The sequence below is a fragment of the Microcaecilia unicolor genome, chromosome 1 (genome assembly GCF_901765095.1).
Source record: "Microcaecilia unicolor chromosome 1, aMicUni1.1, whole genome shotgun sequence".
In the NCBI taxonomy this organism is placed as follows: domain Eukaryota; kingdom Metazoa; phylum Chordata; class Amphibia; order Gymnophiona; family Siphonopidae; genus Microcaecilia; species Microcaecilia unicolor.
The window spans coordinates 55,255,571-55,282,177 of record NC_044031.1 but is presented as its reverse complement, the minus strand read 5'-3'; the positions used below and the strand labels follow the sequence as shown (position 1 = coordinate 55,282,177).

The 26,607-nt window shown below is 46.3% G+C and overlaps 1 protein-coding gene across 2 annotated transcripts in view; it reads left to right on the top strand.

Moving 5' to 3' along the window:
* OBSCN (obscurin, cytoskeletal calmodulin and titin-interacting RhoGEF) overlaps positions 1–26,607 on the top strand; it is a 472,877-nt gene that overhangs the window by 251,048 nt on the left and 195,222 nt on the right. For both annotated transcript variants that reach the window (XM_030197417.1, XM_030197425.1), the window contains exons 60-62: positions 4,986–5,068; positions 16,166–16,339; positions 25,247–25,406. In XM_030197417.1, coding sequence (XP_030053277.1) covers positions 4,986–5,068; positions 16,166–16,339; positions 25,247–25,406 — 417 coding nt within the window. The remainder of the gene's footprint in view (positions 1–4,985; positions 5,069–16,165; positions 16,340–25,246; positions 25,407–26,607) is intronic.

Below are 26,607 nucleotides of genomic sequence, written 5' to 3'. Positions count from 1 at the left end.
AATGCGGCCGTGTAGGCTTCTGTTTCTGTGAGTCTGACGTCCTGCACGTACGTGCAGGACGTCAGACTCACAGAAACAGAAGCCTGCGCAGCTGCGTTGCTGATCTGCAAGGGCAGGCTTCTACATGGAATGTTGCTAGTGGAATAGCAACATTCCATGTAGAATCTCAAATAGTAGCAACAGAATCTTAATAGTAGCAACATTCCATCTAGAATCACCAATAGAAGCAACATTCCATATAGAATCTCCAATAGGGAAAGGGAAATGGGACTTGATATACTGCCTTTCTGAGGTTTTTGCAACTACATTCAAAGTGGTTTACATATATTCAGGTACTTATTTTGTACCGGGGGCAATGGAGGGTTAAGTGATTCACCCAGAGTCACAAGGAGCAGTAGTGGGAATTGAACTCAGTTCCCCAGGAACAAAGTCCACTGCACTAACCACTAGGCTACTCCTCCACAGGTGTCCTACAAACAAAGGGAAACAAGAACAAACAAAGTGACTTATATCAGTCTCCTCTAATACATCCTCTCAGTCATTCAAGGAAGCCTTCAAACACTGTTAACTCTTTCAAGAGGGAAGCATGCTTCTAACTACATGAGTCTTCTTAGACTTTATTAGGCACGTTTTAGTTCTTAAAAAGGAGTGCAGTAGTGATTTTTAGAAGGGCTCTTCATATCTTAGACATGCTTAAACTGGCACTTAAATATTTAGCTAGCATAATCATCTAAGTTCCCAGTTTACAAGGCCAGAAAATTGATGTCTGAAACCTGAGTGAGTGCATGCAAATGGAACAGGGGTATGGTTTGGGTGAGTTTTGGTTGGGACAAGGGCATGCGTAGAAGATACAAGTTTATTCCCCATCTGAGAAGGGGAATAAACATCTGTACTTAGACACTTGGATGTTTGGGAGTTGCACCTTCTTAGACCCATGAACAATTTCTGACAAAGCGTTAGTTTGTGCAGGCTTGAAGGCAGCACTTACAGTGGGGGAAATAAGTATTTGATCCCTTGCTGATTTTGTAAGTTTGCCCACTGACAAAGACATGAGCAGCCCATAATTGAAGGGTAGGTTATTGGTAACAGTGAGAGATAGCACATCACAAATTAAATCCGGAAAATCACATTGTGGAAAGTATATGAATTTATTTGCATTCTGCAGAGGGAAATAAGTATTTGATCCCCCACCAACCAGTAAGAGATCTGGCCCCTACAGACCAGGTAGATGCTCCAAATCAACTCGTTACCTGCATGACAGACAGCTGTCGGCAATGGTCACCTGTATGAAAGACACCTGTCCACAGACTCAGTGAATCAGTCAGACTCTAACCTCTACAAAATGGCCAAGAGCAAGGAGCTGTCTAAGGATGTCAGGGACAAGATCATACACCTGCACAAGGCTGGAATGGGCTACAAAACCATCAGTAAGACGCTGGGCGAGAAGGAGACAACTGTTGGTGCCATAGTAAGAAAATGGAAGAAGTACAAAATGACTGTCAATCGACAAAGATCTGGGGCTCCACGCAAAATCTCACCTCGTGGGGTATCCTTGATCATGAGGAAGGTTAGAAATCAGCCTACAACTACAAGGGGGGAACTTGTCAATGATCTCAAGGCAGCTGGGACCACTGTCACCACGAAAACCATTGGTAACACATTACGACATAACGGATTGCAATCCTGCAGTGCCCGCAAGGTCCCCCTGCTCCGGAAGGCACATGTGACGGCCCGTCTGAAGTTTGCCAGTGAACACCTGGATGATGCCGAGAGTGATTGGGAGAAGGTGCTGTGGTCAGATGAGACAAAAATTGAGCTCTTTGGCATGAACTCAACTCGCCGTGTTTGGAGGAAGAGAAATGCTGCCTATGACCCAAAGAACACCGTCCCCACTGTCAAGCATGGAGGTGGAAATGTTATGTTTTGGGGGTGTTTCTCTGCTAAGGGCACAGGACTACTTCACCGCATCAATGGGAGAATGGATGGGGCCATGTACCGTACAATTCTGAGTGACAACCTCCTTCCCTCCGCCAGGGCCTTAAAAATGGGTCGTGGCTGGGTCTTCCAGCACGACAATGACCCAAAACATACAGCCAAGGCAACAAAGGAGTGGCTCAGGAAGAAGCACATTAGGGTCATGGAGTGGCCTAGCCAGTCACCAGACCTTAATCCCATTGAAAACTTATGGAGGGAGCTGAAGCTGCGAGTTGCCAAGCGACAGCCCAGAACTCTTAATGATTTAGAGATGATCTGCAAAGAGGAGTGGACCCAAATTCCTCCTGACATGTGTGCAAACCTCATCATCAACTACAGAAGACGTCTGACCGCTGTGCTTGCCAACAAGGGTTTTGCCACCAAGTATTAGGTCTTGTTTGCCAGAGGGATCAAATACTTATTTCCCTCTGCAGAATGCAAATAAATTCATATACTTTCCACAATGTGATTTTCCGGATTTAATTTGTGATGTGCTATCTCTCACTGTTACCAATAACCTATCCTTCAATTATGGGCTGCTCATGTCTTTGTCAGTGGGCAAACTTACAAAATCAGCAAGGGATCAAATACTTATTTCCCCCACTGTACCTCCTACCCAAATTGACACCCTCTCAGAACATGTTCATGAGCCGTTTCCCTACAGCATGCCCCCTGGCACTAGAGTCACCCAAATAGATGCTCCCCCTAATTGAAAGCCCCCCCCCCCAAACCAGCCCTCCCTGATTGAAGCTTTCTCCACCCCCGGACCTGCTCCTGCCCCGAACTAGCTCTCCAATTGGTAGGCCCCCCAGCATCAGGGCTTCCTCTGGATCTGTTCCCCCTCCCTAACCCCAGACCAGCTGATTATCCCATTCCTCACCCTTCAGGCAGCCTCAGAACTCCCACCTACCTACCTCTGGGGCTATACTGGAGGATACCCTGGTAGTCTAGGGTGTGGATACATGAATGGTCCCCTTCACTCTAGCCCATGTGGCAGCCCAGGAAATAGCTCCCATGAGCTCTTGCTGTAGTCTCAGAAGGGGAATTTAGGGGGTTGTGATTGGATGAGACTGTTGGGGAGGATGGTTAAGTATGAAAGTCATCAGATAATGGTCAGTTAGCGGAAGAACTGAGGCAGAGAAGTTTGAGAGTGTGCAGTTGGAGAAAAAGAAAGATTGAGGCATTGTTATGTTATACAGGGCTTATTGTCCACAAATACCATTATATGGTTCATTGTGGATCACAGATCAATAAAAAAATGAGACGTGGAGGGGCATTTTCGAAAGGGATGTCCACGTTTTGATTTGGATGTCCTTGCAAAACATCCCAATCCAGGGGCAGGGAAACCCGTATTTTTGAAACAAGATGGACATCCATCTTTCATTTCGAAAACACCATCAGGGACGTCCAAATCCTTAAATTTGGTCGTCCTTAGAGATAGACGTCCCTAGAAATGGACGTTTCTGATTGTCAGCGATTTTTGAAACCAAAGACGTCCAAGGAGCCAGCATTTGTAGTGCACTGGTCCCCCTGACATGCCAGGACACACCGGGCACCCTAGGGGGTACTGCGGTGGACTTCAGAAATTGCTCCCAGGTACATAGCTCCCTTACCTTGTGTGCTGAGCCCCCAACCCCCCCCCCCCAAAAAAAAAACCCACTACCCACAACTGTACAGCACTACCATAGCCCTAAGGGGTGAAGGGGGCACCTAGATGTGGGTACAGTGGGTTTCTGGTGAGTTTTGGAGGGCTCACTGTTTCCTCCACAAACGTAACAGGTAGGGGGGAGGTGGATGGTGCTGGGTCTGCCTGTCTGAAGTGCACTCACCCACTAAAACTGCTCTAGGGACCTGCATACTGCTGTCATGGATCTGAGTATGACATCTGAGGCTGGCACGACATATTTTGAACGATGTTTTTTGAAGGTGGGAAGGGGTTAGTGACCACTAGGGGAGTAATGGTAGGTCATCTCCGATTCTCTCTGGTGGTCATCTGGTCATTTCAGGCACCTTTTTGTGCCTTAGTCGTAATAAAAACAGGTCTGGGTGAAAACGTCCAAGTGTTTGTCCTTCTTTTTTTCCATTATAGGTCAAGGACATCCAAGTATTAGGTATGCCCAAGTCCCGCCTTTGCTATGCCTCCAACACATGCCCCCTTGAACGTTGGCCTTCCCTGCGATGGAGTGCAGTTGGGGACGTCCAAAATTGGCTTTCAATTATACCAATTTGGACGTTTCTGCGAGAAGGACGTCCATTTTTTGATTTATGTTGAAACATGGGTGTCCTTCTCTTTCAGAAATGAGCCCAATAATCTCAAGAATTATCATGAAAAAACATCATAATCATATTTATAAAAATACATTATAGATACTCCTAATCAATCCAAATATTCATGGAAAAAAATCATTTTAAGAGCTTTGCGAAATGTCTCATAATTCCTGAGCATACGTATTTCTAAAGGTAAAGACTTAGATTGTAAACCATCTGAGACAGGAAATACACCTACTGTACCTGAATGTAATTCACCTTGAGTTACAACTGAATAAAAGGCATGAATTAAATCCAAAATTCCTTCCTTTCCCTTCCCTTCCATTATAAAACTAATTCCAATAATATCATTGGAATAGTTTTATAAGGGAGGGATTTTGAATTTAATTCATGCCTTTTTTCATTTGTAACTCAAAATGCATTACATTCAGGTACAGTAGGTATTTTTCCTGTCCTAGAGGGCGTATAATCTAAGTTTGTACAGAGGCAATGGAGGACTGACCAGATCAAACCTCAAGACCCATGAGACCTGAATATTGTGCTTCCTTATCTCATTAAACCACTGTTTGAACTGATGAAACCCAAACCGATGTTCCTAGATCTGTATTGACTTGTACTGCAGTGCATTAACCATTAGGCTATGCTTTTTCCAGATAATTTCTAGCTTACCTGGTTGTGTTAATAACCAATGAAAACCTTGACTCTCCTTGCAGAGAAACTTATTGTTGTTCTGTGTGCTTTAGCTCTCACCTGAATGGGGAGCAGGAGATGCCCCAGAGTTCCCAGGAGAATCTGTCTCAGGGGATGAATACAAAAGGAAACTGAGGTATTTATTTATTTATTTTCACATTTATATCCCGCTTTTGACCAAAACAGGTTGTTACCAGTCAAACCAGTGGCGTACCAAGGGGGGGCGGTGGGGGCGGTCCGCCCCGGGTGCACGCCGCTGGGAGGTGCCGCAGCGCGCGCCTGCTCTGAGATCACTGATTTCGCGCGTTCGCTGCAGCTCCCTCTGCTCTGCCCTGGAACAGGTTACTTCCTGTCCCGGGTCAGAGGGAGCTGCAGCGAATGCGCGAAGTCAGGGAACTCTGAGCAGGCGCGCGCTGCGGCACCCCCCCCCCAGCGGCTGCATCGTGGGGGGTGCTGCACCTGGGGGGGGGGGCCGCGCTGCATCGGGGGGGGGGGGGGGTGCTGCACCCGGGGGGGCGTGGCGCCGCCCCGGGTGTCCGCCCCCCTAGGAACGCCACTGGGTCAAACAAGCATAATAAAATTAGCAGTGAGTTCTTCCATAGTATCTGAAGTTACACAATAGCACAGTGGGGACTAAACACAAGGATCGTGCCTTGTTAAAGGGCAGGTAAAGATGGGGAAGTACAAATATAACAATAGTAATTTTAGCACTCTGGGATTAGATCACAAACTTCCCACTCATGCAATCCAAATTCAGAACAGTCCAAATTGTAAACAGTGAGAGGAAAGGACACAACGCTTAGGTATTAGAAAAATAGAAAAGCTGTTTTAATAAAGATAATGGCATCAAAGATATAAAATGTGATCGGAGACAATGTACTTATACAGAATCACACAAAATGATGGTAAAGTACTGAGTGTTAAGTACCTGTCATGGGGAAGTAAAGAGGATGCACACTAGCCTCTAATCCTGAAATTTATAATATACCTGACATCCCAAGCACTATGAAGAAAACAGTTCCACCTGACAGATGATAATACTCATGAACACCAGATCCCTAGGATGTCAGGGACTGTAAACAGAGGCAGGGAGGTAAGGATCAGCAGGAACTCAGGATGGTCAGCAGGTAAGCTCTTCCCAGCCAGGCAAGAACATGCAGGCAGATGATGCCACAGATTAATGAGCCTTCATCATGTAGCCAGCTTGGAGCCAGCTGATAGCAGCTCTTGTGTGAACTGCTGAAAATAACAGCCAGTTGATACCAGCTTCAGGGAAGGGGGTCTTATACCCTTTCCTTTGGTTTTGGTGCCATGCTGATTAGAACAACAAGGTCTGATGTTTTACAGTGTTGTGTCTTTGGGGCCTAAGGACCCAGCTCTCGGCACCATAGGTATTTTCTTCTTGTCCATGAAGGTCCCCAGCACAGTAAACTAAATTTGTTGTGAACAGTTGTTTTGTCTCTGTTAGCCTTGATTTGTCAGCAGTGTATTGAGGCCTATTACAGGAACGAGCCTCTGCATGGGAGCTGACATGGCCTAAGTCTGTGAAAAGTCAGATTTATAATGTAGAATAATGCTTCACTGAGTGCCAAAGGCTTTGTCCCTACAGCACAACCTCTTAAAATCCTTATTATAGATACAAGCCTTTGGTGAACCCTAGTCAACAGGACTCATAGTGATACTAAGATGTTACCTTCTTTTTTTCTTCCTCTTCTTTTAGATCTCTATCCCTCAATATTATCTTATTGGAGTTCACTTTTCCTCTCATTATTTGTATTGAAAATCACTTTGATTTATGTGGCATGAAAGGCGGTATATTGAACTTGAATAAACATAATTACAAAAACTGGTCCTTGCTTAGCTTGAGAAGATACTGGATTTGCTTGTAAATAAAGTTAAAGTAGCAATATGATGCAGTGCCGTAGCAAGGGTGCCTGACACCCGGGGCGGGTCGCCGCTGCCCACCCCCCCCCCCCGGGTGCAGGGCACGGCGCTCCCCCCTCCGGAGCGCACCCCCCCGAAACGCACCCTACCTTTCAGCGGGGGGGGGGGGGGGGCAGGCGGGAGGGCCGATCCGCCCCAGTGCACGTCATTGGGAGCTGCGTTGGCTCTGCTGCTTCCCTGCTTCCTCTGCCCCGGAACAGGAAGTAACCTGTTCCGGGGCAGAAAGAGCAGGGAACCAGCGAGCTGACACCCCCCCAGTGCGTGCACCCGGGGCGAACCGCCCCACCGCCCCCCCTTCCTATGCCACTGATATGATGACACTGGTAAAAGTGATGCATATCATTTCATTTAATAATACACTAGCCGTTGTGCCCGTTAAAATGGGCGAGATTTCCAGCTACCCTCCTCGCCAGGTCGTTGTCGTCGCCGCCCCCCCCCCCATGTCGCCACTTCTGTTCCCCCCCCCCCCCCGGAGTCACCACCGCCGCCTCCCCTCCACCCGGGCCGGGCATTCTGTTCGCTACTGAACTTACAGCGTCGAAAACGCAGCAGGCAGGCAGATCAGCTGAGCTCCCGTCAGCCTTCTCTGCCTGTGTCCCGCCCTCGTGTGATGTAATGTCGGCGAGGGCGGGACACAGGCAGGGAAGGAAGGCCTACGGGAGCTCAGCTGATATGCCTGCTGCGTTTTCGGCGCTGTAAGTTCAATTGCAAAGAGAGGGCCTGGGCCGGGTGGAGGGGGTCGGTGGCTGCGACTCCAGGTGGGGGGGAGCGGTAGCGACGACCTCAGGGGGGGAGCGGTGGCGACCTCGGCGGTTCCCTCCCTCCCCTTCACGCAGTTTCCCTCTCTGTCCCGCCCCCGTCATCACGTATTGACGCGGGGGCGGGACATAGAGGGAAAGTCTCTACTGCGTATTTGCGAGTGAGTACGGTCACTCGCAATTTATATGTTTGATTCTTCTTCTTCAGCACTGCTCTCAGTGATTTGCCAAGTTGTCTGTACAGTCATGGATTAACTTCAAAGCCATTTATCCAGATAATAGTAGGCATTATACTACTACTACTACTACTTAACATTTCTAAAGCGCTACCAGGGTTACGCAGCGCTGGACAATTTAACAAAGAAGGACGGTCCCTGCTCAAAGGAGCTTACAATCTAAAGGACAAAAGTGCAGTCAAACAAATTGGGGCAGTCTAGATTTCCTGAATGGAGGAATAATGGTTAGGTGCTGAAGGCGACATTGAAGAGGTGGGCTTTGAGCAAGGATTTGAAGATGGGCAGGGAGGGGGCTTAGCGTATGGGCTCAGGGAGTTTATTCCAAGCATAGGGTGAGGTGAGGCAGAAAGGGCGGAGCCTGGAGTTGGCGGTAGTGGAGAAGGGTACTGAGAGGAGGGATTTGTCCTGTGAGCAGAGGTTACGGGTAGGAGCATAAGCGGAGATGAGGGTAGAGAGGTATTGAGGGGCTGCAGATCGAGTGCATTTGTAGGTTAGTAGGAGAAGCGAACTGTATGCAGTACCTGATCGGGAGCCAGTGAAGTGACTTGAGGAGAGGGGTGATATGAGCATATCGGTCAAGGCGGAAGATAAGACGCGCAGCAGAGTTCTGGATGGATTGAAGGGGGGATAGATGGTTAAATGGGAGGCTAGTGAGGAGTAGGTTGCAGTAGTCAAGGTGAGAGGTAATGAGAGAGTGGATGAGAGTACGGGTGGTGTGCTCAGAGAGGAAGGGGTGAATTTTGCTGATGTTATAGAGAAAGAAGCGACAGGTCTTAGCTGTCTGCTGGGTATGCCTATGGAAAGACAATGAGCTCAGTCCCTGGATTCTATAAATTTGTGCACCCAAAATTTCTGACTTGCACACAAATTTGGGTATGCAAGTTACAGAATAGTGACAGTTATGCGCCAAACTTAATTGTTAAATTAGGCACCAATTATCCTTAATTACTAATAATAGCCCTTAAGAGGCATTAATTGGTGGTAATTGGCAGCAATTTGTAGTAATGCACCTTTACTTAGACTGCACCATCACTTTCTGTATCCAGTACAAAATTTTAGTTTTGACTCGCAAAGTACTTTTTTTCTGAAATTGCAGCTTATTTATCATCTTTGATTATTCCATACAGACCAGTATGCAATTTGCATTCCTCAACTCAGAATCCAGCTATCCATTCCTACCTAATACCTTTCCATCTAAACCCTCATCTACCTTCAGCTTATTATCGACTGTATCTAAGTTTATGTAATGACTATATCATATTAACATCCTGTAAGCCACATTGAGCCTGCAAAAAGGTGGGATAATGTGGGATACAAATGCAATAAATAAATACATTGGCACGTACTAGACTTCAGGCTACTCATCACTCTACCTTTTTCTCCATAAGCCCATCCCTATGAAATACCTTGTCTTTTGCCCTCCATACTGAGCAGTTTTACCAATGTTTTAAAGTTGCTTTGAAAAGTTACTTATTTACTAAAGCCTTTTCTGCTGAATCCTGAGTTGTTATTATTATTTATTTAGATTTTGCTCACACCTTTTTCAGTAGTAGCTCAAGGTGAGTTACATACGGGTACCACTGGGTATTTCTCTGTCCCAGGAGGGCTCACAATCTAAGTTTGTACCTGAGGCAATGGAGGGTTAAGTGACTTGCCCAACATCACAAGGACCAGTAGTGGGATTTGAACCGGCCACCTCTGGATTACAAGACCAGTGCTCTAACCACTAGGCCACTCCTCCGCTTATTATTCTTTAGGGTTCTACATGGAATGTTGCTACTCTTTGAGATTCTGCATGGAATCTTGTCACTCTTTAGGATTCCAGAATCGTTGCTGATCTGCAAGCGCAGGCTTCTGGTTCTGTGAGTCTGACGTCCTGCACATATGTGCAGGACGTCAGACTCACAGAAACAGAAGCCTGCGCAGCCACGTTGCAAGGTACACTGGATATTTCTCTGTCCCAGGAGGGCTCACAATTTAATTTTGTACCTGAGGCAATGGAGGGTTAAGTGACTTGCCCAAGATCACAATTGAGTTATTCTTTATTCTCTAGCTTTTGCCAATTTCTCTTTAACGTCTTTAGTTGGAGTTCCTTTCAATTATTTTATGCTTTTATAATGTTATTTTGAACAGCTTTGATTGTATGAAAGGCAGTATATTAAGTTATAATAAGCTAAACTAAACTAGCTGCCCTTAGGCACTAGTTTGTAACCTTAGCACCTAAATGCTGTAGCGCGCATGGGCAGGTCAGAGGTGTGTCTTGCAGTTATACTATCATGCGTGCAACTGCCAACTTTGGTCACAAGGGTGTACAGCAACCTATAACAACGGATCCAAAGAAGCTTAACAGAGATTAGGTAGCATCACCGCTAATTGGAAAGCAAAGCCAGTGCTGGACAAGACTTCTACAGTCTGTGCTCTGATCGTGGCTGAATAGATTCAGATGTGCTGCACTGGAGCTTTTCAGGGGCTTTGACAACTTCAGAAATTTAGAACAAGGACAGTGCCGGGCAGACTTCTATGATCTGTGCTCTAAAAATGGCAAGGACAAATCAAGATCAGAAGTATCACATAATACCCTATGTAATGAGTTTCTCTTATTGGGCAGACTGGATGGACCATACAGGTCTTTATCTGCTGTCATCTACTACGTTATTGTGTAAGTGCTCGAGTCTAAAGTTAGGTGTACACATGCCGCTTACATTGTATTCTGTAATGGTAGTTTCATACACAATTGCCATTATAGAATTGGTGCTTAGCACCCATATTTGTTGTACCTAACTTTTGTTACCATTTCTTAATTGTCTTAGATGCTGTTAGCTGGACAGAGTTGCTGAACATCCTTACAGATCACCTCTGCACTGCTCAGATAGTGCTGGAACGGTGTGTGTGCGCAGAGCTGGAAGTTACCCGGAGAGCAGCAATATTCAAACTACTCTCTAGATAGCAACCTGGATAAGGCTTGGCCAGAAAAAGTGCTCTCCTAAATTTATCTGGGTAGTGGTTTGAATATTGCCGCTATCCAGGCCAGAGAGTGGCAGCTCTCACTGCTCTACCTGGATAGTCAGTCTCCCTCGGTTTGTGGAGAGTAGCGCTGAATATCTGAGTTTAATTTAACTGCCTAGGCCAGAATTTAAAAAACAATGACCGTGTTGGCTGAACTTTGTCTGTTAATTTGTTTAGATATTTAAATGACAGGGTTAAGCATTTTATTCTGGGAAGGGTTGTCCATTCCTGACAAGAGGGGAGATGACGTTTCCTATCATTAGCAGAGATCAAATATGCTGAAACCTATGATAGTTCCCTTTGCGTAGATATGGCTATAGTATCCCTGCTGATTAGGTTCATCAGTATAAGATTTTAGATTACATATTTTATTAGATCATCTTATTCTACACTACCCAGAACATTTCTGAGGTAATTCTGTTAAAGTAATTGCTAACATTTACATGACAGTTATGTGCATATATATATTTAAAATACTAATACATATGTATGTACATGCCAGATACACACCTATGCACTATTCTCCTCCTCACCAGTCTTCATGCTCTCCCTTTTTTGCTGAATCTATCTCCCGGTTTCCATCTCTTTCCTCAGCCTTTCACTAACTATCCCCCTATCTTCCCCCCCCCCCCACCACCACCATCCCCATGCCCAGCATCTCCTCTCCACACTCTCTCTCCTTGTGTTCAGCATCTCCCCTACCTCTCCTCCCCTTCTTTCTCTCCCTCCTTCCCTGTGCCCAGCATCCTTCCTCTCTATCTCTTCCTCCTCCCCCCATGCCCAACATCACCCTTTCTTCTCTTTAACAGCACATATTTTACAGGTAGGCGTGCACATGAGCTCTGGATAGGGTGCACATTTATTGAAGTTTATAGTTATAGTTTATTGCATTTTCTATCCCACTTGGCTTATAACAAGCATGATAAAAGTGGTGTACAATTTAAAATTATTAATAAAACCCCAGAAAGGAACACCAATCAATGGATAGGAAAGATTCAACCACACAAGAGAAACCTATATGTTGTGCTCAAGTCACTGAAAGTTAAGTGGACACATTTACAACAGCACCTACAGCTGTAATTTTTATAAACCTAGAATGTAAACCGCACTTAACCCTGGAAAGGGGACATTAGCGGTATACAAGAATTGATTTGATTTGAATTGAATATTATTCTTGATTTACAGGTCACCATCTCCACATGGGGAGTGATTCTATAACAGTGCACCTATGGCAACTTATAAATCGATAGTGTAAATAATGCAAATGTATAAATTTACTATAGATACCTCTAAGTTTATGAAAATTACAGTTTCTTCCCCTTTGATCTGCCATGAAAAAGCATAAATGGGGAAGCAACCAAACTGCACAAAAGCAAAGGACAAAGAGTGGCTGGGAGTAATCACAGTAACCTAAAAAGCAGGGAGAATTTTTTTTTCCTTAACACTTTGTGCAAACAAAGATTAAGGAGGATAGTTACTAAAGTGTGTTAAGGAAATAGTGCACAATATTTGCCACTTAACACGTTCAAATGGCAAAATTGTACATTATTATACCACTAGTAAAAAAGGCCCGTTTCTGACACAAATGAAACGGGCGCTAGCAAGGTTTTCCTCGGAGTGTGTATGTTTGGGAGAGTGTATGTGAGAGTGAGTGTTTGAGAGTCAGAGTGAAAGTGTGAGTCCAATCCATGCTCCTCTGTCACCTGGCCCCTCCATTCATCCCTATCCAGCAATTTCGCTGTCTCCCTGAGGCCTGCCCTGCAATCCATATGCATCCATGGCCATCTGTTCCCTCCATTCATCCGTATTCAGCAATTCCCCTCTCCCTGAGTCTTGCCCTTCCAATCCATGCCCATCCATGCTCCTTTGTCATCTGGCCCCTCCATTTTTCCCTATCCTGCATTTCCCCTCTCTGCCTGAGGCCTGCTCTGCAATCCATATCCATCCATGGCCATCTGTCCCCTCCATTCATCCCTATCCAGCAATTCCCCTCTCCCTGAGTCCTGCCCTTCCAATCCATGCTCCTCTGTCACCTGGCCCCTCCATTCATCCCTATCCAGCAATTCCCCTCTCTGCCTGAGGCCTGCCCTGCAATCCATATGCATCCATGGCCATCTGTGCCCTCCATTCATCCCTATCCAGCAATTCCCCTCTCCCTGAGTCCTGCCCTTCCAATCCATGCCCATCCATGCTCATCTGTCACCTGGCCCCTCCATTTTTCCGTATCCAGCATTTCCCCTCTCTGCCTGAGGCCTGTCCTGCAATCCATATCCATCCATGGCCATCTGTCCCCTCCATTCATCCCTATCCAGCAATTCCCCTCTCCCTGAGTCCTGCCCTTCCAATCCATGCTCCTCTGTCACCTGGCCCCTCCATTCATCCCTATCCAGCAATTCCCCTCTCTGCCTGAGGCCTGCCCTGCAATCCATATGCATCCATGGCCATCTGTGCCCTCCATTCATCCCTATCCAGCAATTCCCCTCTCCCTGAGTCCTGCCCTTCCAATCCATGCCCATCCATGCTCATCTGTCACCTGGCCCCTCCATTTTTCCGTATCCAGCATTTCCCCTCTCTGCCTGAGGCCTGTCCTGCAATCCATATCCATCCATGGCCATCTGTCCCCTCCATTCATCCCTATTCAGCAATTCCCGTCTCCCTGAGTCTTGCCCTTCGAATCCATGCCCATCCATGCTCATCTGTCACCTGGCCCCTCCATTTCTCCCTATCCAGCATTTCCCCTCTCTGCCTGAGGCCTGCCCTGCAATCCATATCCATCCATGGCCATCTGTCCCCTCCATTCATCCCTATCCAGCAATTCCCGTCTCCCTGAGTCTTGCCCTTCGAATCCATGCCCATCCATGCTCATCTGTCACCTGGCCCCTCCATTTTTCCCTATCCAGCAATTGCCCTCTCTCCCTGAGGCCTGCCCTGCAATCCATTTCCATCCATGCCCATCTGTCCCCTGTATTCATCCCTATCCAGCAATTTCCCTCTGTCCCTGAGTCCTGCCCTCCCAATCCATGCCCATCCATGCTCCTCTGTCCCCTGTCCCCTGCCCCCTCCATTCATCCCTTTCCAGCAATTGCCCTCTCTTCCTGAGCCCTGCCATCCCAATCCATGCCCCTCTGTCCCCTGCTGCCTCCATTCATCCTTTTGCAGCAAGTCCCCTGTCTCCCTTTCATGACCCCCCCTTGCATCCATGCTTCTCTCTCTTCCATGTCCCAGCCTGGTCCGCCCTCTTCTCCCCCCCCCTCCCCCCTTCGCATCCATGCTGTCGTTTCTCCCCTGCCCTCCCGCTCCCATTGTTGTTGTTTAGTGGCCACCCTCTTCTCTCCCCCCAACATGGTTGTTGTTTTTTTTTTCTTGTTTTTAAATTTACCTCCGTGGCAGCGAAGCGTCAGGGAAGGAGGCGGTGCTCCCGACGTCTAGGTTTTCCTTCGCTGTGTTCCGCCTTCTTTTGACGTCATCCTTGACGTCAGAAGAAGGCGGAACACAGCGAAGGGAAGGCTAGACGTCGAGAGCGCCGCCTCCTTCCCTGACGCTTCGCTGCCGAGCGTTGCGATTGGTTGAGTGTCATTGCTCCGCCCTCGACGTCATCACGTTTGACGCGTGGGCGGGGCAGACACAATGCGATCTCACCCCCTTCACTTTAGAATGTTGGCTAACAGAGGCTTCATTAGAACGTTGGAGGTGCGTTTTATATAGAGAGATAATGCACGTTACTACTACTACTACTATTTAGCATTTCTATAGCGCTACAAGGCGTACACAGCGCTGCACAAACATAGAAGAAAGACAGTCCCTGCTCAAAGAGCTTACAATCTAATAGACAAAAAATAAATAAAGTAAGCAAATCAAATCAATTAATGTGAACGGGAAGGAAGAGAGGAGGGTAGGTGGAGGCGAGTGGTTACAAGTGGTTACGAGTCAAAAGCAATGTTAAAGAGGTGGGCTTTCAGTCTAGATTTAAAGGTGGCCAAGGCGTTAGTGTACTGGAGTGCATGCGATAGCAGCAGTAGGTCTGGAGATGTCTAAAGGGTAGTAGAATTTTTGTTACATTCGTACCCTGTGCTTTCCCACTCATGGCAGGCTCAATGTGGCTATGGAGGGTTAAGTGACTTGCCCAGAGTCATAAGGAGCTGCCTGTGCCTGAAGTGGGAATCGAACTCAGTTCCCCAGAACCAGAGTCCACCACCCTAACCCCTAGGCCACTCCTCCACTCATGGCTTTAAGTGGGGTGGAGGATGTAATGAGGGTTTCTTTCGGGGTTGGAGGATCTGTTTTGTGGGGGCTATGATCGGGGTGGGTCTTTGCTACTGCTATTACTACTGCTACTCTTATTTATCATTTCTATAGCGCTAATAGACATACACAGTGCTGTACACTAATATGTAGGAGACAGTCCCTGCTCGCCAGAGCTTACAATCTAATCAAGACAGACAAACAGTACAAATAAGGGAACTTCTTAAGGTGGGAATGATAAAACAGACGTGGGTGCTGAACAAGTGAATAGGGGTTGCAAGGGGAAACAGCATGATATTAAATAGCGTTGGAGAAATTGGCATTAATTGAAATTTACATGCACAGCTCACTAAGTGTATTCTATAATGTGGTGCACCTAAATTCTAAGTTGAAAGGGGGTGTGGCCACGGGCGGGGCAAGGGTGTTCCTACAATCAATGCATATTATTATAGAATACACCCAGTCTGCTCCTAATTTAGGCATCAGGATTTATGCCAAGTAAAACATGGCTTAAATTGACTTGACCAAATTTAGTTGCGTGGAGAGACACTCGGCGTATTCTATATAGTGCTCGGAAATTTAAGCTGATTCTATAAAATTTAGGCATACTTTAGAGAATAAGCCTAGGCTTGTAATTTTTCCATGAGGATTTAGAATCTAGCCCTATGTGCTAACTGCGAATATTCAGCAGAGATAACCGACTATTTCCCACTGAATATTCGTGGTTAGCTGGCTAAATGCTATTTAACCAGCCTGAAGCCATTCCTGGCCAGTTAATAGCACTGAATATTGGCCAGTAGATGCCTTAGAAAAAATAATTCTCAGGTAACTAGTTATTCCTACCTCATAATTTTTGTCCTTCCCTGAAAACCCACTAGCTCACTGCAGCTGGCCAGCAGCATAGATTTGCCAGGCATTTGTAACTTGGAATGGCCACTGTTGGAAACAGGATGCTGGGCTTGATGGACCTTTGGTCTGTCCCAGTATGGCAATACTTACGTACTTATGATTTATTGTGTTTTCCCTTCCTTCTGTTTTCCATTTTAGCATCATAATTAAGGAGTTGCTTAGCTCAGAGAAGGAATTTGTCAAAGACCTCCAGTTCCTACAGAACCATCACATTCAATATACTGAGAGCTGTCCAAACCTCCCAGCAGCTGTAGCAAGTCAAAAATCTATCATCTTTAGAAACTTCAGTGACATCACCAATTTCCACGCCAAGTGAGTATACTAGAATGTTGCCACTATGCAAAGCATCTGATGTGTGAACTACTTTATGAATGATTGCAAAGTCGTATGGAGTTTCATGTTGCCAGAAAACTATTTATTTATTTATTTAAAACATGAGCAGCTCAAGATAAGGCAAGGTATGCGATTATGCACCCACAAAGGCCCCCAGAAGGGAGGCCTTCCTCAGAGCTCTAGTCAGGGAGCCAGGTTGGGGACCTCTCTCTCACTCAGGCAGTTGCCTCAAGGAAAAAAACAACAACAGCATAAGAATAGCCATACTGGGTCAGACCAATGGTCCATCTAGCCCAGTACCCTGCTTCCAACAGTGGCCAATTCAAGTCACAAGTAGTAGCAAGAGTCATGATACTGATCTCGTGGACAAGCAGTGGCTTTTCCTATGTCTATCTCAATAGCAGACTATGGGCTTTTTCTCCAGGAACTTGTCCAAACATTTTTTTAACCCAAATACACTAACCACTGATACCACATCCTCTGGCATCGAGTTCCAGAGCTTAACTATTCTTTGAGTTAAAAAAATATCGATTCACTTTTACCCATTCTACACCACTCAGTATTTTGTAGATCTCTCTCTTATTTCTCAGCCATCTCTTTTCCAAGCTGAAGAGTCCTAACCTGTTAAGCATTGCCTCATATGAGAGGAGTTCCATTCCTTAATCATTTTGGTTGCCCTTCTTTGAACCTTTTTCTAATTCTGCTTTATCTGTTTTAAGATATGGCAACCAGAATTGCAAACAGTGCTCAAGGTGTGGTCACACCATGGAGTAATGCAGAGGCATTATAATATTCTTTGACTTATTTTCTATCCCTTTCCTAATAATTCCAGGCATTCTATTTGCTTTTTTTGGCCGCTGTCACACACTGCACAGAACATTTCAGCATATTGTCCACGATAACACTTAGATCTTTTCCTTGGGTGCTGACTTCTAAGGTGGAACCTAGCATCACATAACTATAATTTGGATTATTCTTCCCAATGTGCATTACTTTGCACTTATTCACAATAAATCTCATCTGCCATTTGGATGCCTAGTCTTCCAACTTCCTGCAATTTTTCATAATCATCATACGTTTTAACTTATGTTTCCAGAATATATAATAGAGATAAAACTCTGCAATCCCTGCACATACTCAGCAAATACTATAGCATTTAAATCATGTAGCCTAGGACTTTAATCTAAAACATAGTGGTCCCCACCTATAATAAAATTGTGTTCCCCAGCCCTGCACACTAGACTGCGTTGGTGTTAAATGTAAACATGCATTCTGCAGCCTCAGAAGCCCCCCCCCCCCCCCCCCATTTCAGACTACAGTGTCTCCCCATAGAACTTTCCATACAAAAAAAAAATTCTGATTTTGGTGTCATTTCAGTAACAGCAACTGGGTATATTGTGAAGTAATAATGCAAGTCATTCAGGACTGGCAAAACAGCATTAACTCCCAGAACTCACACAAGCACTTTACCTAGGAGAAGCTAACACTGTGAATACCACTCCTCAAAAAAACATCACTTGACCCTACCTGTCCCTTCAACTACCGCCCCATTTCCCTCCTACCCTTCCTCTCCAAGATACTTGAACGCGCCATCCACAACCGCTGCATTGATTTTCTCTCCACTCATGCCATCCTCGATCCACTTCAATCCAGCTTTCGCCCCCTACACTCAACAGAAACGGCACTATCTAAGGTCTGCAATGACCTGTTCCTCGCCAAATCCAAAGGTCACTACTCCATCCTCATCCTCCTCGACCTATCCGCCGCTTTTGACACTGTCAATCACAACCTACTTCTTAACACACTGTCCTCCTTTGGGTTCCAGGGTTCTGTCCTCTCCTGGTTCTCCTCTTATCTCTCCCATCGTACCTTCAGAGTACACTCTCATGGTTCGTCCTCCTCCCCTATCCCGCTCTCTGTTGGAGTTCCTCAGGGATCTGTCCTTGGGCCCCTTCTTTTTTCAATCTACACCTCTTCCTTAGGCTTCCTGATCTCTTCTCATGGTTTCCACTATCATCTTTATGCTGACGACACCCAGCTTTATCTCTCCACACCAGAAATCACTGCGGAAACCCAGGCCAAGGTATCGGCCTGCTTATCCGACAGTGCTGCCTGGATGTCCAACCTCCACCTGAAACTGAACATGGCCAAGACTGAACTTATTGTTTTCCCACCCAAACCCACTTCTCCTCTCCCTTCACTCTCTATCTCAGTTGATAACACCCTCATCGTCCCCGTCTCAACTGCCCGCAACCTCGGTGTCATCTTCGACTCCTCCCTCTCCTTCTCTGCACATATCCAGCAGATAGCCAAGACCTGTCGCTTCTTCCTCTGTAACATTAGCAAAATTCGCCCCTTCCTCTCCGAGCACACCACCTGAACTCTCATCCACTCTCTCATTACCTCTCGCCTTGACTACTGCAACCTACTCCTCACCGGCCTCCCACGTAGCCATCTATCCCCCCTTCAGTCCATTCAGAACTCTGCCGCACGTCTTATCTTCCGCCTTAACCGATATACTCATATCACCCCTCTCCTCAAGTCACTTCACTGGCTTCCGATCAGATACCGAATACAGTTCAAGCTTCTCCTACTCACCTACAAATGCACTCGATCTGCAGCCCCTCCTTACCTCTCTACCCTCATCTCCCCTTACGTCCCTTACGTAACCTCCGCTCTCAAGACAAATCCCTCCTTTCAGTACCCTTCTCCACCACCGCCAACTCTAGGCTTTGCCCCTTCTGCCTCGCCTCTCCCCATGCTTGGAACAAACTCCCTGAGCCCATACGCCGGGCCCCCTCCCTACCCATCTTCAAATCATTGCTCAAAGCCCACCTCTTCGGCACCTAATCACTACATCTCTTCTCAGGAAATCTCATCTACCCCAACTTGACATTTCGTCCTTTAGATTGTAAGCTCTTCTGAGCAGGGACCGTCCTTATTTTTTAATTTGTACAGCGCTGCGTAACCCTAGAAATGTTAAGTAATAGTAGTAGTAGAATACTACAGGCGGCTCCAGAATATCAATACACCTATTGGAAAAACCTGAACAAGCCAGACTACTAAAGAGTTCGAGTCCCACTTCAGGCACAGGCAACTCCTTGTGACTCTGGGCAAGTCACTTAACCCTCCATTGCCCCATGTAAGCCGCATTGAGCCTGCCATGAGTGGGAAAGCGCAGGGTACAAATGTAACAAAAATAAAATAGATACTATTGGAGATTCTACATGGAATGTTGCTACTATTGGAGATTCTACATGGAATGTTGCTATTCCAGTAGCAACATTCCATGCAGGGCCGGTCTTAGCAAGTGCGGGGCCCTATGCAGACCAATTTGATGGGGCCCCACCCTAGCCCTGCCCCCACCTAACTCCGCCCCCACCCTAGCTCCAGGGCTGGCTACCCCTCCCTCTGAGTTCCCGGGCTGCTCCCTCTGAGCTCCAAGGCCCCCAGCTCCAGGGTGTCCCCCCCTAGGGCTCCCAGCTTCAAGGCCCCCCTCCCTCCCGGTCATTTTTTAACACCCCCTCCAAAATCCAGTACTAGGTATGCCGAGAATACAAAACACTCTAGGACCTATTGAGCAATTCTACCATACCATAAGCAGTCATTTCTACGAATCACACAAAGAAAAGGAAAACATCTTAAAACACTACAGTGAGCACTAGAACATCAATTCACCTATTGTAAAATGAAACCTGACAGAATAGTACAGATCGTCGATCCTGCACAGTCAATGCCAACTGAAAGCCATGTCTTTTTCACAAACACAGATACACCCTAATCCACTATAGAATAAGTAGTAATATTTAAACTTTCTATTTAGACAAAAATTAAACTGAACCCCCAAGATGCCAGACTCTGCATACAATTCAACACCATAGAAACAGAAAATGACCCCTAGTACTGTGCAAAATATAAAGACAGCAGATGTAAATTTGAAAAAACTAACAAATACCAATCACCACTTTACAAATTAACAAATAGAAATAAAACAAATACAGAAAATAAAATAATACCATTTTATTGGACTAATACATTTAGCTTCCAGAGGCCAAAATCTCCTTCCTCAGGTCAATACAGTATAGTGCTGTTACAGTATCCTATCCTGATCTGAGGAAGGGGGTTTTCTTCTCTTAAGTCGAAATGTATTAAAATTAGTCCAATAAAAAGATTACCTTATTTACATGTTCTATTTATAAACATTTATTAACACAGCTACAATACTATATCCTAAAGCAAAAAAAATAAAAAAATATATTTTATTTACCGTTTGTTGTCTCTGGTTTCTGCTTTCCTCATCTTCTTTTCACTGTCTTCCTTCCATCCAGCATCTGTCATCCAGTGTCTGCCCTCTCTGCTGTCCCCTCCATCCAATGTCTGCCCTCTCTCCCTGCTCCTTCCATCCACATCTGCCCTCTATCTCTGCCCCTTCCATGATCCATCCACCATCTGCCCCTGTCTGCCCTCTCTCTCTCCCCCATCCATTCGCTGTCTGCCCTTTCTATCCCTGCCATCCACTGTCTGCCCTTTCTCTCTGCCCCTTCAATCCACAATTTGACCTCCCTCTCGCATCCATCCGGGGTTTGCCCTCCCTCTCGCTACCCCATCCAGGATCTGCCCCTCTCTCCGCCCCTTTTTCAGTCCCCAGTTCCAGCCCCACTATCCCACCAGTCCCCCATTTCAGCCCCAGCCCTTTTCTCCCACCAGCCCCGAGCTTCAGCCCCCCAGCCACTTCTCCCTATCCCGTTTTCAGCCTCCAGTCCCAGTACTAGCCCCCTTATCCCACTTACCCTCCTTTTCAGCCCCCAGTTCCAGCCCCCTTCATCCACATGCCTTGTATTAGGGCCCCCTTTTCAGAACCATTCTCCCACCTGACCCACGCATGCCCCATTTTCCCACCAGCCCCAGGCATGGCCCCCATTTTCCCATATGGCCACTTCTCAGACCCCAGTGCCTGCCCCCTTCTCCCATCCGAGAAGCCCCTCCCCAGTCCCCTTCTCCCATCCAAGAACCCCAGTCCCCTCCCCACCCGTCCCCTTCTCACATCCGAGAACTCCCTCCTCAGTCCCCTTCTCCCATCCAAGAACCCCAGTCCCCTCCTCACCCGTCCCCTTTAACCATCCAAGAACCCCCTCCTCCCATCCATGAACCCCCTCCCCACCTTGGTCCCCTTCTCCCATCCAAGAACCCCAGTCCCCTCCCCACCTGTCCCCTTTAACCATCCAAGAACCCCCTCCCCACCTCCTTCTCCCATCCGTGAACCCCCTCCCCACCTCAGCTTTAGAAATGTTAAGTAGTAGTCTCCTTCCCATTTGAGAACCCCCTCCCCACCCTTCCCCCCACCTGAGAACCCCCACCCCACACACCCTTCTCCCATCTGAGTCCCCCCCCCCCAACCTACCTACTAGCTTTGTTCTCCGGTCCCCACCACCCTCACTGGCTTTAAAAAAAGAATTTGGAAGTGCCAGAGGAACAGGCAGCACCTCGTGTCTGCCCTCCCTGCTACTAAAAATATCTTCGACGTCGTCATTGGGCCTTCTCACATTGAGTCCCGCCCACCCTCGCAGTAATTGGAAGTTACCTCAGAGAAGGGCGGGACTCAATGTGAGAAGGCCCAATGACGACGTCGAAGACATTTTTAGTAGCAGGGAGGGCAGACACGAGGCACTGCCTGTCCCTCTGGTGCTTCCACAGTCTTTTTTTAAAGGTAGGACAGGGTGGGAGCAGCGGGTGCAGGGCACCCCCCACCCGCTGACAGCCGGGGTGGACCGCCCCCACCACTCCGCCGTCGCGCGCCATCCGAGGGAGGGAGGGAGGACTGGAACTCGGGCGGTCGGGGCGGGGCGACCTTAGGCGCGCCGCCCCCCTGAGCGCGGGGCCCTATGCGGCCGCCTCGCCTTAAGACTGGCCCTGATTCCATGTAGAAGGCTGCGCAGGCTTCTGTTTCTGTGAGTCTGACGTCTTGCACGTACGTGCAGGACGTCAGACTCACAGAAGCAGAAGCCTGCGTGGCCACATTGGTGATCTGCAAGGGCCGACTTCTACATGGAATGTTGCTAGTGGAATAGCAACATTCCATGTAGAATCTCAAATAGTAGCAACAGTGGAGGAGTGGCCTAGTGGTTAGGGTGGTGGACGTTGGTTCTGAGGAACTGCGTTCTATTCCCACTTCAGGCACAGGCAGCTCCTTGTGACTCTGGGCAAGTCACTTAACCCTCCATTGCCCCATGTAAGCCGCATTGTGCCTGCCATGAGTGGGAAAGCGCAGGGTACAAATGTAACAAAAATAAAGTAATAAAAATCCTTACATAGAAACAGGGCCATTACAGATACCAAGGGCAGAACTTTGAGGGGGTACACCAAAACCAGTTTGCATGCTGTGACCTCTTTGTCAGCCCATGGTTGGTAATCAAAAAGACAAAAAAAAAAAAAGGAACGCAGAAGGAGAAATGTCTCCCAAGCAATGAATCTCAAAAAGAAGTATGGGTGGACAATGTACTTCCACACATCAAAAATTTATTCTGGAATCAATTATTGTAAGGCACTGGTGCCTTAAAATAATTGATTCCAGAATAAATTTTGTATGTATGGAAGTACATTGCCTGCCTCTACTTTCTTCTTTTTGAGTTGCCCTGCTTGTACACCCTAACACCAGACTTTCCTAGAAACCACATGCTAACAGAGTACACACGGATAGTCCTTACCAAGTATAGAATAAATGACAATAAACTGAAATGCTAAGAAGCCACACCAGAGAAATAGAAATGTATTTCCTCTTTTAATATGCTTATTATAAGCTGTATCTTTTTTTTTTTTTTTTTACATTTGTACCCTGTGCTTTCCCACTCATGGCAGGCTCAATGTGGCTTACATGGGGCAATGGAGGGTTAATTGACTTGCCCAGAGTCACAAGGAGCTGCCTGTGCCTAAAGTGGAAATTGAACTCAATTCCTCAGGACCAAAGTTCACCACCCTAACCACTAGGCCACTCCTTTAAATACTGACATTCTAATCCCTAAATTGAATGCAATTCATGTTGGTTCCAGTCATCAAAGCATTCCAGTCAGGCATATAAGAGTTAAAATTCATGCTAACATACCTCCATTTAGTGAGAAAACAATCTCTGCTCCTTTGGACTGACAAGCTGCTGAGCTCTTGAGCAGCTGGGAGCACTGATTTCTGATATGGAGATTCCCTATCATCATGTCTGCTCTCCTGGCCAAAACCTGGACTCTCTCTGTCTGTATCACACAACTTGTTCCTCTGGGACTGTTTCTCTGCATCCTGCCTCTTTTACTTTGTACCTCAACTAATTACTTCTGTCTGGCTTCCCATACTGGGTTCCCTTAATACTACACCTCCCAGAAATCTTTGTCCAGCAGTGACATCATTACTTTTCTAGTTTAAGATCACTCTTCCGCCACCCTCTCTTGATGCCTGCTTTCCAAAATTGAGGAAAATTAGAAAAATAAAACCAGCAAGGTCATTTAAATGTAGAATGATGAACCAATAGTAACTTTCTATTAATCTAATTTAATATGATGTGATATGAGAGGACCATCAATGTAATTCAACAATGGAATAGCAGTACAGTCTTTTACCACTTAATCAAAACTTGGTACTGGGGGCATGGCCTGATCTTTTTAGCTGTATTGCACCATTGGATGTGGAATTGTCTACCCCTAGAAGCCCGTTTGGAAACCTCCACTCAGAAATTTAAAGTATTAGTTAAGACATGGCTATTTAGGCAAGATTTGTTTGTAAACATTAATTTTAATGTGTAGGACGGAGATTTTGTTATTATCATTGTAACTTTATATGTTTATCCTTTTGTACCTCAGCAATTTATACGTCTCTGTTGATAACTGAAACATGGAAACAGAGAAAAATATAGAAAATTTGTTGTGTTGAGCATCTCTTCCTAGTGTTCCTGTCTATATATTTTGTTTTATGGTCTTACTGCAATATTTGTCTTATGATTGTACACCTCTCTGATGTTTTTACTGAAGAGCAGTATATTAAGTAATGCAAATAAATCCTCAGAACCCTTCCTTTAAAAAAAATGTTTTAAGAACATTTTTTGAAAAAATAATGCCAAAATCATGCTAAATGTGTCCAAGATTAAAATATAAAGTCATATCACTTATCCAAAAAAATAGAAAATCATTTATCTGTAGTCTCAATATTGAAAGCTCCTCTGACTACATCATCCAGACACCACTTTATGCTTTTTCTTCACTGTTACTTCACCTGTCACCTCATGCAACAAAACCAAACCCCAAATTGAGGAAAGGCATGTATGCTCTCTTGCAGGGTTACTCCCGTATTCTAGCAGGAAGCTCCTACCCGCACCCTCTCCCATTAGAAGTATATCATAGCTATTGTCTCTGATTATTAGTTTGTGCTAATCCTTTCCCTTGATCTCAGTTTTTGTCAGGTTTTCTTTTTGCTGTTGTTTCTATGTTGCAGTATTCACCTGAGAATTATAAACCACTATGATGTCCCCACATGAATGGCAGTCTATCAAATAAGAGGATTATAAAAATGAGCAAACCACCATTCCAGTAAGATTTGTTGCTACGCAGGCAGGCAAAAATTGGCAGACTGGGTGGATGAGAAGTCTTTATCTGCCAACCTCTCTGTGTTTGTCAAATCTGCCTATACCATATCACCAACTCCAGATTACCTGAGACACAAAATTGAGGCCCAGGAATCAAACCTGATCAGCATTCATCACTGCTATTGAGCTATGTCAGGTCCTTCTGTCTCTTTACAGTTAGCTGTTTTGATTGCTTCAGAAGGGCTTTTTTTCCTTTGAGTGAACCCACTGCCTATCACAACTGATGTCCCAGTGTTTTCTCACTCCTTTTCTCTCTGTCTCTGCAGCACCTTCTTGCCAGAGCTGAAGAAGTGTGACACGGATGATGATGTTGCCATGTGTTTTATTAAGAACATGGTGGAGTTTGATAAGTACATCATGTACCTTGTGGGACGCATACAGGCTGAGTCTGTCATTGTCAGTCAAGCTATTCAGGAGTTCTACAAGGTAAAATCTGAACTCTTCCTTTTGCCTACTGAGCACAGGCGTTTCTACTGCCAACTCTTGATTGCCTTGTGTTTGTTTTGCCTAAATCGCAAGCTAAATGGAAAGGTACTGTTTCTTTTGTATCTAAGGGAGGAGGAGGGGTTCTAGCTGTGCGGTGGTCCATAGATGGCTTCACATTCCATGGTGTAGAGATCCCTGAAAACAATCACTCAGAGAAAGGTGTGGAGGGGCATAATCGAAAGGGACGTTCAAGTTTTGCTGAGGACGTCCTCGCAAAATGTCCCGATGGAGGGGCGGGGAAACCCGTATTATCGAAACAAGATGGACATCCATCTTTCGTTTCGATAATACGGTCGGGGATGCCCAAATTGCAAAATTTAGGTCGTCCTTAGAGATGGTCATCCCTAGACTTGGTCGTTTCTGATTTTCGGCGATAATGGAAACCAAGGACGCCCATCTCAGAAACGACCAAATGCAAGCCCTTTGGTTGTGGGAGGAGCCAGCATTCTTAGTGCACCAGTCCCCCTGATATAACAGGACACCAACTGGGCATCCTAGGGGGCACTGCAGTGGACTTCAGAAATTGTTCCCAGGTACATAGCTCCCTTACCTTGTGTGTTGAGCCCCCAACCCCCCCCCCCAAAACCCACTACCCACAACTGTGCACCACTACCATAGCCCTTATGGGTGAAGGGGGTTACCTAGATGTGGGTACAGTGGGTTTTGGAGGGCTCAAATTTACCACCACAAGTGTAACAGGTAGGGGGGGATGGGCCTAGGTCCGCCTGCCTGAAGTGCATTGCACCCACTAAAACTGCTCCAGGGACCTGCATACTGCTGTGATGGACCTGAGTATGACATTTGAGGCTGGCAAAAAAAAAATTTACGTTTTTTTTAGGGTGGGAGGGGGTTAGTGACCACTGGGGGAGTAAAGGGAGGTCATCCCCGATTCCCTCTGGTGGTCATTTGGTCAGTTTGGGCACCTTTTTGTGCCTTGGTCGTAAGAAAAACAGGACCAAGTAAAGCCGTCCAAGTGCTCATCAGAGATGCCCTTTTTTTCCATTATGGGTCGAGGATGTCCATGTGTTAGGCACGCCCAAGTCCCGCCTTCGCTATGCCTCCGACACGCCCACGTGAACTTTGGTCATCCCCGCAACGGAAAGCAGTTGGGGATGCTCAAAATCGGCTTTCGATTATACCG